This window comes from Manduca sexta, chromosome 20, assembly GCF_014839805.1.
Source record: "Manduca sexta isolate Smith_Timp_Sample1 chromosome 20, JHU_Msex_v1.0, whole genome shotgun sequence".
Classification (NCBI taxonomy): domain Eukaryota; kingdom Metazoa; phylum Arthropoda; class Insecta; order Lepidoptera; family Sphingidae; genus Manduca; species Manduca sexta.
The window spans coordinates 7,036,072-7,054,476 of record NC_051134.1 but is presented as its reverse complement, the minus strand read 5'-3'; the positions used below and the strand labels follow the sequence as shown (position 1 = coordinate 7,054,476).

Genomic DNA, 18,405 nt, shown 5'->3' with positions numbered 1-18,405 from the left:
CCGTGGGTATCAGAGCGTGCGAAGCATTTTCGGTCTTACAATATTAATGTCGAAGTCCAGACACAAGCAATCACACGATTATAAGTACTTATCAAAACGATATACTCTCGTTCTTTAGTCATCACAACGTCCACAGCAATTTTAAATTTATCAAACTCGACATGAAAATAAAATACTTAAAGATACCAAATATTTTAAACAATTTTATTAAAAGTTATGAAACCCACAGAACACTTAAGCATTAAGTAGAAAGGAAATTAAATAAAGCCTATTATGAAGCTTAAAAACAATATTTGTAAACTTCAGGAATCGAAAATGTTCTTGAACGGAAATTAAAAGCTTCGTTTATTATTTTTCACTTTGTTGATTGCCAATGAAATGTTCTTTCATTTGTTTTTTACAACTTCATCAGACGCAAAAAGGGAGCGCAGCTGTCAAGAACCAAAGTAAAAAGACACATAAACAAACAGAAACTTTAACACTGGAACTGGAACTCGGAAATCTTGATCCGTCAGTGTGCTGTAGCGCCTTTGTTTCAACCCCTGCAGACCTATGCACAAAGAAATGAAAAGAAAATATAAAGAAATGATTCAAGCCAAAGGCGAGTCGCGCTAAAACTGTCAAAAGAAAATACAGTATAATTCAAACGGGAAACGCCGCAGTGGCTCTGAAAGGAAATACCCCGGCACATAGGTCGGGAGCGGTAGGGTGCATGCGCGACGTGGCCGCGCGGTCCAGCTTCTCAATCGCGGCGGGCGCGAGCAGTCGCGACTCGAACGTAAGCGGGAGCCCTTACACCGTTCGAGATTCGAACGCGCTGTGTTCGAAATATGAAACTTTTTGAAATGGTAAAGGAAGAAAAGTAATTTTTAAATGGCCAGTGTCGTTTCGTTTCACTGAGTAATTAGTGGTCGAAGATGATTTTAAGAAACTTAGTGATGAAGTGGTGTAAGTTCTTTGTACTGGGAGTTTCAGTGTTGTTCCGATGCACGGACTCAGTTGGTAAGTACTTTTTTACTTCAAATTTTAATTGAATAAATGATATGTACTATGTTAAGACTATGTAACTATTAAGTTTATGCTTTTGTGCCTACTTAGAAGCGTGAAAGATATCTCATTATCCAACAGAGATCAAAACTTTTGACTTAGTTTATAAATTTTGTTAAAAATAGGAGAGGTATCGCGGGTGAAATTAAAAAAAAATCTATAAACTATCGTCAACAATAATTCAGATGTTTTTATCATTAAAAACTATTCAATCTTATTATTGTGTAATTTTCTTTAGATGTCAAAACAATAAAATAATTATTCAAGGATCGAATTTTTGGGAACAATCTGATTTTTATTTATATCATTTATTCAATAGTTTAGGCAATTGATTTATACTTTATTGTTCAAGCAAAAGGAGTGCAGGCACAATACATATTTACAATACAGGTAGATAAATTTTATATTTCGAATCGATTTGATATATTGCCAGGTTTTTCGCTCTGATTTAAGATTAAATATGAATACCAGAATAAAATAAAAGTTACGAATGTCCAAACTTATTCATGAAGCATAATATAGCTTCTATACGAGAGTGAGTGATTAGATGAAATGTCAGTTGGGGTACCTTTATTAAAATTATCCATCTAAATTAAAAATATGCGATTTTTATTCGACATTTTTCGAAATGTTATCAATATAGCACATTAGCAATCCAACAAAATTTTGTTGGATTGCTAATGTGTCTGACGTATTTTGGACGGTAAACGTTTATTTGGTTTAAAATACTTATTTTCATGAAATATTGACAAATATTTCTAAGTTATGTGTCGACTTCTGTCTCGGAGTTTGTGTTGGGTATGTTGCAAATCAAAAACAAGCCGGAAAGAAAATACGTATGAGTTGATGACTTTCTACAGGTGAGTTCCCCGAAAGAATTTGCGTTTTTTCATAATTATAGAATAACTATATATTCAGAATATGCTCTTAAATTACATCAACTATAGTTTTCACATAATGTTAAGGCTGTAACTTTGCATTTTAATTAAAAAAATTACAAATGATTTCAATTATAATAGGGATGTGACATATTTTATTTCAGATTCCGGAAAGACAATGCCTTAAAAATTTTTGGATACATCGCATTACAATTAAAATTTGTTTGAGACAATTTCATAATTTTTATCTGAAACTGATTCGAGGGATATAAATAATTAATTTTTAGATGAAGTCTTAAGCTAATAAAAATGTTTGTCATTAAAGGTGTCTTCCTATGCTGAATCTGCCACTTGGAGCAAATTGTTAACTGTTTTTGTTAAAAATCAATTATGGAAGTCGCAATTTAATAAGTTATGATATGAATCTGAAATATCGTTTTTATTTATCGATATTTTTTTAATGATCTAATCATAAGGAGACTATCATAAAAAAGTTACCTACGTGAAAATTGGCAACATCCTTAGAAATTTCGAATGCATGAATAAGTATACATCTCTTTGTGTCATCTTATCAAAGCCATTAGGTAATATGGTACTAAGATATATTAAGTAGCTATTTCAGCATGGCTTCTATGGCTTTAGTCATTGTTCTATGGTTCTCAGTTCTATAAAATTACTCAGACGATTAAAATATATCTGGTAATGCGTACGATGCTGGTAGGTGTCTCACATGTGAGTCTGCCTTGATGGGTACCACCTCAATGTCTGTTTCTGCCGCCAAGCAGAAGTGTGTAGTCACTGTTGGGTTCCGATTTGAAGAACGTTATAGCTAGTGTGACTACTGGATATAATAAGACTTAACATCTCATGTCTCAGGATGGCGAGCGCAGTAGAATACTAAACAATACTTTGTAATTCAAGGTGTTAGCTAGTGTTTCTACTGTTCACGTCGGTCGTATCACTTACCATCAGACGAAAGGCAAGCTCGTCTCCTCATTTAAAGCAATTAAAAGAAAATACGTTTTGAAGGTGAATTTCTGTCCTGCACATTCATTCAAAAATTTCTGTCCTGCACATTCATTCATTTGTATCAAAAACATTTAGAGTTTGTCTCAGAAACGCGAGTCCTGTCCCGTTTGAAAACGTCATGTGCATAGTTTCGTTTCGTTTAAGTGTAAAATGACGTAACGTATCACATTGTAACTGAACACACGCTGTGCCAATTCTCGCTTAGCAAGCCTTTTGAACGTAATGGCTTCGTTGGAGACGATTGTTTGAGAGTTCAGCTCTCAATGGCTTCGATATTCGACAGAGTGATCTTTCAGTATTGCGGATTAGTATCATGTTCTGTAGGGATTTGTATGAGTATTATACATGTTACGGTAAAAGTGATTAATTTAGAATTATTGATAATGACCGGTCATTATGAATAATGAAACTATACATTTGGTAAATGTCATAATTAATAACAATTTCTTATGTTTAAACGAATGTTAAAAATTGAAATAAACTTATTTTTCGAACTTTATCGCGGTTTTGAACGTCATGAGACAGTTTTAATTTAAAAAATCGCGATAAAATTTGAAAATTTGTTTTATTTCAATGTAATTATTTATTCAAGAAATAATGTACGTACGCTAAGAACGTTCACGACATAATTTTGCCATCCAATGACACCTAATCATTTACCTAATATCACCCGACGTTACCCAACGACATCCAAACTCATCTAATTCTTGAATGTCATCTCATAAACTAATATCTGATGTTGTAAACAAAAATACTCAAGTTGTTAGGTTAGGGTGGAATCCGTAAAGTATACGTGAGCCGTGCGACGCAAGCATGCCGCTGCAACAGTCAGCAAGCTCCAAAATGAAATGTTCAAGCATAAAACTACTTTTCGTACATATTGAGTTTTGGATTTTTAGTAATGTTTTCGCATAGAGTACTTTTCCATATTTTGATAGTGGTGAATTTATTATGATCAAAGAGCATAATTTTAATGATATTTAGATATAAGATAGAAAAATTAAACATTTATTAAATTTACCAAGTGTATAGAGTAATTATTAATAATAAAACTATTTATAACATTTACATTAACATGAAATCGCGCAATATACATTTATAAATAATAAAAGAAGAGTTCTTTAGTATATATATTCCTCGTATTGGTCAATATAAACAGACATTCATTCAAAAATCACACAGTATATAGTAGGTATGTAGAAGACTTTTCAATTAGACTGAATTGATAATCGCTTTGCTTAAAATGAACGGGCTAAGCTCAGAATGCGTCCTTCTTCTTCTTCTTATTATACTTTTTAGCCGTGCAATAATTACTTTTCAATCTGGTATAAAATAATATATCTATCACTCTCATATCCGCTATGCTCTTCTCTTCTAATGTATTAAAAATCTGTTCACAATTCTAAAGTAATAAGTTCTAAAGCTACATAGGTTTTTCTCGCTGAAGTAATCTCCCGATATACCAATGACTAGTCGGATTCTCTTACATTGAGACGTGTTAGTCGGACTCGTAAATATTTGCATTGGGTATAGCTTCATCTGAACTTAAATGGAACTTTGCATTGGAAACAGATACTCCTTGTGCTGGATATTAATTATAATTACATGTGTATTTATAGATATAGATAGTTTATTCAAAATCATCTCACAAAGATCTATGTTCTATGTTGAACGCCTCCTTTTTCCGCACTTAGCCCGTAGCAATCTCAAATAGATGGTAATTGCTAATGCCGGTGAGAATGATACTGATTTATAGGTAACTGACCTTTAAAGAAAACATCGTCTTGATGCGCATATGTGTGAAGTTTTAAAGAAATTGAGCAACTTTAGATATGTGCATACATCCTTACACAATTTATGTGCAAACATTTAACGCATTTGTCATCAAATTGCGTGTGCTCTGCGTTGGAATAATTCTACAAAAGGTTTATATAATCTTTTATCATTCTCATAAACAACGTACTTTCTTTGTACTTTTTGGTTACAGCGAGATTGTTTCACTTATTAAAATTATATTATTCGATACGTTCTCAAAAAAAAAAACCTTTGAATTACTAGTTTTTTTTTAATTATAATCAATTAGGTTCACTAACATTAAAACAATATCAGTCAACATTTTTCCTTTCACTTTTTAGTTCTAATAAGAGTTTGTCTTTGTCACAGAATCATTAACTTCAGTTACTTTTTTTCTAGAATTATTTACTGTCTCATCTAACAAAGAGTCTTCACTAGGATCCGTAAAACTAAATCTCAGTTCAACTGTTGTGTTTTTAAACCAGTGCAGTAGCTAGTTTCCTATCATCAATTAAGTTCACTAGTAGTTATATCGTCGCTGGTTCAGTATCTTAAAATATACTATATTGCATAAGCTTTAACGTCGCATTTTGTGTAATTATTGAATTTTGAATAGCAAGAATGTTACTTCTTTTGATCTCCATTACTGAATGACCAGTAATGAATACACAATCCCTTTTGTATTAGATATGGTAATAAATTACAATTTCTTCTTCTTCCGTCTGCCACTATTCTACTCCAATATAGCGTTGGCGCAACACGCAACTCAAGTATGATGCGAAAAGAATTTGGCATGTTATGATCGGTCACCTGACATTTTGCATCACATGATATACTCTACTTTTTGATCAGTTAGGACTTCTAAGACTATAATTCATAAATGCTATCCGCTTTTCGAAATGGCCATCTAGAATGGAATTGAATTCAATTCCGGGTTTTATATGGTTAAATTACTGTTATAGATACGCTTCATACCCAACGCGGGTCGTGTTAAATTTACGACGTACTACACCAGTTCCCAGCAACTGAATGAGCAGAATCTAATTTCGTGAACAGAGTATCCAGCTGCAATGCTGGCCGGCATGGTGATTGCGATTGATTTGGATTTTGTTAGCTATTTGTATGTCATTGACCAGCTATTCTACCTCATTTTATCAAAGGATAGTGTTTGATTTATTCATGAGTAAGAAGTGATAAACGAATATATATAATCTAATTGTATCGTCAGTTACGAAAATTCATAATGCCAGATTCGTGGTTGCGTCTTTAAATTAACATCGATTTGGTAGGAAACGGGGTATTTTTTAGGCTCCAGCAATTTCACAGACTACGAAATGCAATATTCAAACTGCCACTTCATTTCGATTGTCTCTGAGACAATGGGACTACCCAATTGAGCCGACTTAACGTCTACAATCTAACACTTAATGATTTTTCAGAGATAGACCTCTCTTGGCTATTAAAATACTAAGAATTATTATTTAAATCTTACCCGCCGTTCAAATATTTTCGCAGCCACCCTTTTTAATTGTAGGATTTGAATATTTAAAATTGTATACTATTCAGTTTCAAGCTCTTTTAATATTCTTTAATGCTGGCTTCCTAATTTTTATAATTATATCACGTCAAGACTTTTTTGACCCACAATTCAAATTTATACCTTGGGACTTGTTAGTTTAATGTTAGGAAATGCTATTATAAGTAGTCTAACTTTCTTATTTGCAGCTACTTATGACATACCTACTTATATTTTGCTCATCGACTGCAACATAAGTTTGTTAATATTTAAACATGTTTTTTTTTATATATGGGCAGTGCAATGTGACCCCACTTGTCCTGATGGAAAGTGGAGGGGGATCCAATAGAATGTCGACTGACGAGTTATGATCATCTCTCGATAGTTGACACAATTATGCCGACTTGTTGGAACCGGGTATACACCAGCTGATCCCGGAACGCGACACACTCAGTTATGTCACTATGGCGGGTTTAAACATCTTGTGTACAATGTTCGATATCCGGGCGGATATAAAGTATATCCTACCATCAACAGAATCCTTCCTAAAATATGTATAAGGATATGAAAGAAGTTAGATTCAATAGACATTTCGCTTTTTAAGCACGGTTAACACATATTTCACAAACAGTAATTAATATGTAATAAATGCAAATATAAGACGAAACCAATATCTTTACTAGAATTTTAATTATATAATTTAAAGCGTACTACGTCGGTAACATAGTAGTATAGCATGGGCGGTAAACAACATGATGTTAGCTTTCTTCTCAGTTCAGTCCGAAGTCTGAAATTTGTACCTGATATGACAACAGGCCCACCCCCTATCACATGACGCGAGATAATCTCGGCGAATGGTGCGTGACCTGGTTACACCTGTGTGCCCTCTTCAAAGGTTAAGGCGTGATCAGTGTTTTTTTTTGTGTTATACTTAGTGAAAATATTGAACCCCGCATCAAAACCTTAACTAAGTTATCAGCAAAGAAAACATCATATTGACTGTCTAGAGACATGAATAACAGAACACATAATTTAACTGACTATACTAGATTATCTTCTACTAATGTATTCATAAAAGGGAGACAGTAAATCCACTATCAGGCCATTACTACAACAAAGATCATCACTCAACGTCCCACGCTTTCAAATCAATTTATCTTAGAATATTAAGTTACAGATATAAATAAAACATGAGATAATCAAATGAAGATAACAATTACGTAAAGAAACAGGCGACAATTTAATTTGAATATAAAATCCTTTAAAACGTCCTTTCCGACGTCGGGGCAAATAATATTAACATTTCAATTACATGGTTACAGCCATAACCTACAAATTGGGGCATAAACAGAAAAATAAACTCAAACACTTTCTGCAAGGAGTCTAAACTCGCTTAGATTTTTTATAACTAGATAGACGAACAAAAATATACACACATCACCCCTTTATCATCGGAAAGGATAGGCAGAGGTGCAACCAAGGCACGTACCTTTTGTCATAAGTGTTTCGTCCCATGATGTGATAGGGTGCGAGAGCATCGCCATATCGGCTTCAAATCCCAAGTCCCGAGCTGATACCTGAGCAGAAAAACCCTAAAAGGCTATCAAGTTTAATGCTAATTGCTACGTGTGACTATAATAGTAGTAGCACTGCATGAGACTTTAAATATCAATGTTGGAAAACAATATATTCATCACGAATTCGAATATTAATTTCGATCATGTCCACACATATTAGTTTGTTTACTGAAAACAATTACTTTGAAACAAGGCGCTACCTTTCGAACACCATTACCACATAGATACGGAAAAGATGAGAAAATGTGCAAATAATATTTCATGTATTACCGAAGTAATTTTGATGAAATAAAGAATAAGGACTTTACCAAATCCATTATAAATCCAATCTTGAGTAAGCCAGTATATACTAACAAGTGATTATAATTGGTTGAGAGTAAAATTCTAGAATTGACTATTTCCCATCATTTCTTAAGTCACCGACTTAGTAACAAACTGTTCAACGTGAACCTAGGTTCTTAACATTAAACCGTATGAACCACCTTCCGGGCATCATGGATAGACTTCGAACGAAACGAAACTCTCTAGAACTGAAACGAAATACCTCCGATTTATGCCAGAACCACAACGCACCATACTTGGTCCACCACAAAGTCACTTGTGGTGACAATGTATTCTAGTTAAGCGCTCAGCTCCGATGGGCTGTCTTTTACGACTTGCAGTAGATAGTGGATTCCATTGAGGTATATTTTAGGTGTCCCATAGACCGAATTTACCAAAGTCCTATCCACTATACTTAATTAAAAGAAATCCACGACTCACTTTCAACTGATTACTGGAAAATAACAAAAGAGGCAAAGTAATATAATAATAGCAAAAGGAAGCTAAAAGACATCGAAGTGCCTCTAAAACGATTTTTCACGTTTCTTTTAAATAAAATGGCAACAAACAGTAAGCATATCGTTACAATACAAAAGTCTTCGTCTAATGCTTTCTTTTATGTCTTTTGTTCTGAATAGGCTTTTACAAAAGCATTTTGATTTGGAATTTCCATGTTGTACAGTCTATCGCGACTAACTTAGCTATCTTCAATTACCATCTGAAATTCAAATGCGCATAGTGTATCCTCATTTTAAGCTGAAATAACATAGGTTATAGATAGATAGATACTCAAATAAAGCAGGGTGTATGAAAATAAAAATAAAAAATACTTTATTTATCACGTAGGCGAACAAAGTTGCACTTATGATACGTCAAAACAAAGAATAAGAATAATTATTATTTCTAAACAACTATTAAAATCACTTATATAACTATGGAGATTTTAAAAATTAGGGGATAAAGTTTATACAAAAGACTAGGTACAAACCGAAGTAACCAGCTCGGGCTGGCAAGTAGGGGAAATAGAAGGGTAACGCGTCGCGATCCTCACCGGTGAGGACATGAGCCCTAGCCTAGCTAACCTACCAGCCTTTCACTAGCTACCTAAGTGATGACTACCCGAAGAAGAAAGGCAGAAAGAAACTCCGGGCTTTTCTTTTTTTGTCATCAATTGTTCAGTACTTCTTTTGTATTTTTTCCAAGTCTTTCTTGTACATAGTCACAATAGTTATATAAGCTAATGCACGCACATCACCGTTAACATGGGATAAGATGAAATCCAATCGACTAAACCTGGAGCGGCATAAAATAAAATTAGCGATAGCAAATAAAGAGAACATAGATTCATACTTAAATAACGGCGTACAGCGTGCATTCGCCTACATTTACAATCATAGTTTTCAATCATGAGAAAAGAAAAAAAAAAATAGTGATATTGAACAGGCAAACACAACATGATCGGGTGGTCGTCTTTCAAAAATTACATTTCATTAAGATATGATATGATTATGTCAAATTAGAACTATAGAAATGTCATTATTATAAAAAAGCATGTGAGACATGTAACAAAGACATTTTAGGCAGTTAATTAATTACTAATGTGTGCTAACATGGTGGGTCATTGTGTGCAGGACAAACTTTCCAAACCGTCTTATCATTAAGGTAATCAGATACAGTATAGTATCCTTTACACATTAATTCACGCTTAACATAACACTTGAATTTTTGTTCGGTCAAATTGGTAACTTCGAAGGGAAGTTTATTATAGAACTTAATGCTATTAACTAAGAAAGATTTATTGGTTTTACAGAGCCTATGATTAGGGACAACCAATTTATTTTTATTTCTGGTATTTAGACTATGCAAGTCACTGTTTTTAATAAAAGTACTAAGGTTTTACGTACGTACATTATATTCTGAAAAATATATTCGGCCGGCAAAGTCAGTATATTCACCTCCTTAAACATTTGCCTAAGGGAATCATGAGAGCGAAGGTTGTAAATAGCTCTAATCGCTCGTTTCTGCAAGATAAAAATGGTCTGCAGATCTGCAGCAGAGCCCCACAGAAGAATACAATAGGACATAATGCTGTGGAAGTATGCAAAATACACTAGCCTTGCCGTAGCCACGTCAGTTAATTGTCTAATCTTCCTAATAGCAAACACGGCAGAGCTCAGTTTACTAGAAATTTTTTGAATATGGGGGCCCCATTGCAATTTACTATCGATTGAAACCCCGAGGAAGACCGTTGAGGGAACTAATTCTAATTTATCCCCATCTAAATCAATATTTAGTTCCTTTTTTTATTCAGTAACGAAAATCTGACACATTTCGTTTTTGCGGCATTTAAAAGTAAATTATTAGAAGAGAACCAGTCAGAAATCAAACTAAGTACTTTATGTGGCTCACCGAGATTCTCATCCCTTCTATTTAACTTAAAAATAATCGAAGTGTCGTCAGCGAACAATACTACATCTGCCATATTATCAACCATGTAAGGCAGGTCATTTATGTAAACTAAGAATAGGAATGGACCCAATATGGAACCCTGGGGAACCCCAATTCTAACTGCGGACCCGGCAGAGGAGACGTTGTCGATAAATACTTTTGATTTCGACCTGATAAATATGAAGATATTAGTTTAAGTCCAATTCCTCTAATACCATAATAATGAAGCTTTAAAATGAGGGTTTTGTGATCGACGCAATCGAATGCCTTGGAAAGATCACAAAAGACCCCCAGTGCATCCTGGGATCCCTCCCAAGCATCTAACACAGCTTTGACTAAAGCACGTCCAGCATCTTGCGTGGATCTGCCTTTTGTAAAGCCGAATTGTCTATTATGTAAGATCCCATTTTTATTAAAAACACCAGCATTTGGTTAAGCATTAGTTTTCAAATACCTTACTTAAGGCTGGTAAAATAGAAATAGGTCTGAAATTAGAGGGGTGTTAGAACAACCTGCTTTAAAATTGGTACTACTTTGCTAACCTTCATAAGATCAGGAAATATGCCGTCTCTGACGCAGCAGTTAAAGATTTCCGCAAGAATTGGGGCAATGTTGTCTATTACTGACTGCAACGCTTTAACAGATAAACCCCATAGGTCTTCAGTGCTTTTTATGTTTAAGCTCTTAAATACTTTTATTATATCAGAGTGCGTGACAAACTCAAATTCGAAATTTGGAATCGACAGATCAACATTTTGTTTTAAGAACGACTCAGCTGCCCCTGGTGAGGATGGCAGACATTTTGTCGTTTCAAAAGGTATGTTAGTAAAAAATGTTCAAAGTAATTAGCTATTCTATATTTATCTGAAACTAGCTCGTCATTAATGTTCAATAAAATCTTGTCATTAGTTTTATTTTTGCCAGTTTCAGTATTAATAATTTTCCAAGTAGTTTTAATTCTATTATCTGAGTTTTTAATATGACTACTGATATAGGCAGCTTTAGCATACCTACATACACGTTTAAAAATTTGAGAGTATGTTCTCACATAATTATTAAATTCGACATTGGGTGTAAAGGACCTTCTGTCATATAATTCATAGAGAACATCTCTACTACGTCTAATACCGTTTGTTGCCCAAGCACTGAATGATATTTTATTTTTAGTGGCACTGATTTTACACTACATGTTTTATTAAATATGTTTGTAATACCATTTAATAATGTTTTAAACATATTATTTGGGTTGTCTGAACCGCAAGTCAGCATAGGCAACACCAAATTAAGCCTAGCACTAAATTTCTGTAGATTATATTGGGTTAGGGGTCTAAATTGTACTATGTTCTTACTTCTATTGCTTTCACAATTCAGTTTGACCATTTGACATGTGTGGTCTGAGCGAACGCCAGCTAATAATTCTTTAGAGTTAATTTTAAAATTTGAAATAACATTATCAATACAGGTAGCTGAAGTTGTAGTTAATCTAGTCGGCTCGAGAAATTGACAGTTTAGATTAAATGATTGAAGTAAATTCAAAAAGTCTTTTATCTGTGGAATCCACTAGCAAATCTATATTAAAGTCCCCACAGACTAAAACGTTATTATTCATTTTAAGTTTTTAAGAATATCCTCCATTTTAGAAATAAATGCCAATATACTTGATGAAGGAGGCCTATATACACACAATATAATAAAACCACTAGTCTCTGCACACGCGACCTCACACACTCGTTCTACAGAAAGTTTTACAATATCCTGCCTATCCTTGTGAGAGACACCATCCTTGATGAGGATCATGGTGCCTCCACCTTCTGCTGATATCCTAAAGAACGAGCTGGCGACTCTGTAGCCACTAACACTAAATGCCATTTTATCTGCTTTTAACCATGTCTCCGTAAAACATAAAATATCAATATTATATTTTTCTGCTAATAATTCTATGTCAAGTATTTTGCCAGAGAAACGATTTATATTTTGATGAGTTAATATTAAGTCACTTTTCTCTGTTGTCATAACTAATTGTTTAAATTATTTACTACACTTATATTAGTAATACTACTAAAACATGTAGTAATGGAGGACTTCGTCATAGTACTTATGACTGAGTTAATATTAAATGCTAACAATGTAGCAATCTTAACTTTAACTAATTTTGACAGATACATAGTATCTCTAGTCAATGAAAATCTACAATTGTCTGTAAATTTATTTATGTCAAAAATAACAGTTTATCACTATAGTGACTTACTAAAAATTGCATATGATTGTTTAACATGTGAATGTGCTTATTTAACCTGTCTGGTACATTGGCCAGAAAGGGAAATGCACATAATATTACTTTTACAATTTAATTTGGTCATAGAGGCAATGCTTTCTGTAATATCCCTTTTACATAAGTTCTCACTATTGCCCACTAAAGAGCAATACAAGACTGAGAACTATATTTTTACTTATTAAACATTTAACAATATCCTTATAGTGCATTCCTGACAGGCAGTTATTAGTAACAGAGTGCTCGAGACTGTTACTTAGCAATGTACCAAAACCTTTCCTATGTTATCTGAAAATACCACCGTAGAAAATCCCGCACAATGGGTCTCTTCTTTAGCGTTACTCATATTGGTAGACTGGTGGTTTAACTGACCGATACACTGAACATCACCCATGACAATCTTTTCTGTGTCAAGCAAAGACACAGTGCACTCAGATGCCACAGCAGTACTCTCTGACAAGTTTTTACAGTTATTATTAATATTTGTAACATGATCTAACTGAGACACTGTTTTATTATCTAATTGTAAAGAAGTTCATCAATTTTATTTTTAGAAGATATATATTTATTATATGTTAAGCTTAGAGATTCTTCCAGCATTCTAATTTCATTTAACAAATGCTGGGTGTCAATTTCATAAATCCTCTTGCTATCTTCTAATTTTATCTGGAAGTTATTAAATTTATCTAATAAAGCCCTACGTTCCTTCCTTAAAGCTAAATTCTTGGCAAACTGTTTTTGGTTCTGGCTAAGTCTTTTTATGTTTTTAATAAATTTATTTAATTTTATATATTTAATTATCTTTTATGACTCAAATTATGCACATTAGGTTGATTATTATTTAATAGTGAGTCATCCTCAGTAAGATCAATTGTTAAGGTAGGTTTCACTGGGTGCGGGTCAAAATTTCCACAAATTAATTCAGTATATAAGCTTTGGTTCACCGCTGCCTCAGAGCACTCCTTTTCTACATTTAGATTATTTCTCTATAGTACTAGTAATAATATAATTACATCGCTTACTTCTTAAAATAATTACGCTGTAGTCGTATTTTTGCTCTTCAATACAAGCTAATATGCATAGTCGCTTTCATTTGACTTAAACTACCATTGTATATAAATACTAATAGTTGTTGCTGTATAGCTAGGTAAAGGGTTACAAATGGCTGTAGTCTGAATCTTACATACGAAGACGCCGTTTCTCCGGCGAACGCCTTGAAGCAATCCGTCTATATTTTCCAAAGGCAGAAACATTCGCGCGCCCAGCGTTTACCAGCAATACATCCAAGAACAGTGATTTCACGCCGCCGCTCCCGAATGCGATTCCCAATGAATATTCAATTCACACCAGGCCTGGATGAGCGGATTTAATCAAAAGAATACTCTTTTATCGATTACGCTTCGGGTCTTTTCAAAGTTTACGCCGGGTATAATTGGGTTGTGCGAATCCAGGAACAGTGGTCCGGGACTCCCGAGTGGCCTCTGAGAAGCAATTAGGTATTAATTTGTTTTAACCGCCCGCCAGAATGAACAATTGATGTGGTTGGGCAAAGGAATAATGGGTTTGCTCTTGTTTGGTAAAAGTCTAGTGTTAGCAGAGAGTTGTTTTAGATTTTGCTTCTTCATTTTCTGTTATTTTTGCGCTTCAAAGGCAAAATTGAATATTTTCTGTTGATGGATAGGAATTCCAATGCGAAATTGTTTGTTGAAAATTATCAAGTTAATCTAAACCATTTACTCTTTATAAAGGAGGCAACTTTTGGAGAAACATTTACAAATGAAATAATATATATTACAAACGATTTCCTCGTAATGGCCAGTAATATATATTTTACCCGTTATAATTTACAATACTTCACAACTAAAATATATTCCGGCGAAATAAAGTAGGTCTCTGAAAATGCTAAACAGCAAGATTAAAAATTAAAGCAAGACAAATGCAAGGGACTCCTAACAGCTCATTTAAGGATGCAGTGGAGGAAGGTGATTTGGCATGTGGCCGGAAGTGTATTGTGAGATTCTGCCGGGAAATATAATAGAATTTAAGAAGTCACTTATAGCTCTGTTTGTAGCGTGAACTGAAGTTGTGTAGATTTGATTCCTGTTTGGATTGATTGGAACATATCTAAAATTAAAAATCAGTGCATCGCTTACGCTATTGTTTTAGTCAAAGTGGTATGGATTTGTTTCTATAAAATATTACTTTTCCTTTTTGAAACTCCGTGTTTTTATACCAATATTTATAAAATCATAAAGCTCTTAACCTTATCATCATCATAAGAGAGCTCACAAATTTGAAATTATTGACGACAATCGTTCATTGATTGAGTTCCACTAATACCTACGGCATCTTGATCACGTTCTGGCCGTCAGTGTCCGTGAGCAAATACTTACTGACGTTTTTAATCAAATATAGATCAAAGGCCTTCTTCTACTACACAATAAAATGTCTATATAACATGCCTATATAGTAATGTCTTAGGATGTCGATCTCAGTACAATTTTACCAAGCAAAGCTTTATGATTCTAAATTGGATTGTATTGTTAGGATCTGGAGATTTTGATTAAAAATAAAGAGAACTATCACTGACTACAGAAATATACACAAGTATTTTTACCACCCAAACGACCAGTACGACTGTCAATGATCAACTGCTTTTGGTCTGTCAAACGCTCAGTATTTGTCACAATAATATTTTTTTTATCTCAATAGTATTAAAAAAGAATTAAAATACTTTATTTATCACGTAGCGAACAAGTTGCATTATGATACGTCTAAACAAAGAATAAGAATAATTATTATTTCTAAACAACTATTAAAATTACTTATATAATACATGGACATTTTTAAATTAGGGATAGTTTATATACAAAGACAAGGTACAAACCAAGTAACCAGCTCGGGCTGGCAAGTAGGGAAATAGAAAGGGTAACGCGTCTTGATCCTCACCGAAGGACATGAGCCCTAGCCTAGCAACTAACCTACCAGCTTTCACTGGCTACCTAAGTGACTACCGAAGAAGAAAGGCCAGAAAGAAACTCCGGGCTTTCTTTTTTGTCATCAATTGTTCAGTACTTCTTTTGTATTTTTTTTTCAAATCTTTTCTTGTACATAGCCACAATAGTTATAAGCTATTGCACGCACATCACCGTTAACATGGGATAAGATGGAATCAATCGACTAAACCTGGAGCGGCATAAAATAAAATTAGCGATAGCAAATAAAGAGAACATAGATTCATACTTAAATAACGGCGTACAGCGTGCATTCGCCTACATTTACAAACATAGTTTTCAATCATGAGAAGAGGAAAAAATAAATAGTGATATTAAACAGGCAAACAAAACATGATCGGTGGTCGTCTTTCAAAAATTACATTTCATTAAGATATGATTTAAATATATTATAATTCAAAACTCTATGTGTATAGTTTTTAATAGATAATCACAGCTCTTATCTTTACATAGCTTCTAGTAAGTACTCGACGCGTACTTTCATTGCATTAAACATCCACTGTCACGAGAAAGAATCAATATATAAGACATTTTAGCGGATCACTTTCCGAAGTCATTTTGAACACCACCTTTCAACACCAGAGTTTCTTGCCCGTTCTTCTCTGGTGAAAACTGCTTTCCGTACGGTAGTAGAGTTAATATTGACTGAATGTAAATAATATATAACATTTTACGTGTTCAATTAAATCATTTCATTTCGTTTCATTTCTATCCAACCGGTGCAATATAATTTAATGACAGAGTAGAAAAGCAGCATAGTTTCTTGCAGGTATTTGGACTATATTGTACAGTATAATCACTTTGCTGTTAGACATTTATTATTATTACTTATACTTTTTATTATATTTAGGCGATATTGCTGGAATACGCTTCTAATCTTAAAGTTCCCCTTCTTTGGATAACTATGATGAACGAGCTGATAAAATATCGCGGTGTCGGAATACGGGTAGGGGTGAACTATTAATCATTATAACGGGGTATTTGCTGCTCGAGCAGAAGGGAATAAATATTACATTTGACAGGTTCAGTACTGCAAAGGGCAAAGTGGCTGTGAAGTCGGAGTGAAGGTTCGTTTCCATGGTGAAAATATTTGACAGGTTTTCGTCTTTAATCGATACCTTTAAGAATACAAATGCTTATTGTTTTCATTAATAGAAATAACCATAAAACCACAGAGAGCTTCAATATTTATTTTCGCTAATAAACCGTTAGATGTAAAACAAATATTGAGTCTAAACAAAGATGGTAACAGATTGTATCAAAACATCGGACAGCCGACACAAAAACAATATTGTGTTTTAATTAATATTCATTAACTTTTCTATCGGTAGTGCGGCGGGGCAAAACACAGTGCCGACAAGAGGCTCTTCATTTTTTCCATTAATGAATCTTTGACCTTCAAATTGCGTATCTTAAATTATGTCTCCTTTTAACAGTGAAGAAAAAATTGAAATCTGTTTAACCAGATACCTAATCTAATATTTACGTGACATGTAAGGTTTTACGATTTTTGCACATTCAAAAATCAAGTTTTCTCTTTAAAGTTCGAATTAAAGGTATACTCAAAACATAATAAATACAGTAAAGTGACTATAGTGGTGGAGCATTTTGGGATTTGGTGTTTGGATTATTGTAAATCATAAAAATATTCTGTTTATCTATGTTTCAAATTATGTATATTATTATTTATTACGTGTTTGAATTTGTATTCGGTTCAACTGAAAAAAACTAAGTCGGATGCATTTTTGTTTCATTTGTTCTTTTCAATTAGTTATTCTTTTTTAGTTTTGTTATATTAGTAATACAAAATAAATATTTCTTACTATCTTTCCTTTCTTCCTTTATGAAAAATAATCATCCCATATCTTCTACAGATGAGTGCTTCGTTTTGCATTTTCGAATCAATTACTAGTCTTATTAGATAGTTGTGTAGGTAATTATAATTTTTTTCTATTTATGAATTCAAATATCAGTAATTACTAAACTGTACTTATTACCACTAAATATAAATCAAATGTTAATGTGTCACAGTGAAAGTATTAATCAATTGATTTATTGTCCATTAAGACAGTGTCCATTTTTTCCCAAAACCCCAAAAACTGCGGTAACATCCTGCATAGACACGCGTTCAATCCCTAAAATAATAACGCAGATAAATAGGGTGATACCCCAAACTCAATATACCGTCATGCCTACGCCTCGCGGGACCGGCGTGCCAGGACACCATTGGCCCGGGCGGGAACATCCGCGCCGATAACGTTGCGTGACATCACTAAATGAGCCATGAACGTGTTATCATTCCGTAATCGTATGGTTTTGAGATTGCCAAAATGTTTATGAAGTTTTGTTATATTCGTCGCTAATGAAGTTGAGTTTTCTTTTATTATCTTGCTGTTCGTCTGATAGCGTTACTGTCGCCCATAAACATTAGAAAACCATCCAACACCTTGAATTACAAAGTATTGTTTGATATTAATGGTTGTCTGTAAGAGACTGCTTGTGAGATATG

The 18,405-nt window shown here is 33.7% G+C and overlaps 1 protein-coding gene across 1 annotated transcript in view; it reads left to right on the top strand.

Moving 5' to 3' along the window:
* Positions 1 to 407: 407 nt before the first annotated feature.
* Positions 408 to 18,405, top strand: part of LOC115450642 (neurotrimin-like) — a 100,808-nt gene continuing 82,810 nt past the window's right edge. Inside the window, exon 1 of the mRNA XM_037440756.1 lies at positions 408 to 1,002. Coding sequence (XP_037296653.1) covers positions 918 to 1,002 — 85 coding nt within the window. The 5' untranslated portion in view covers positions 408 to 917. The remainder of the gene's footprint in view (positions 1,003 to 18,405) is intronic.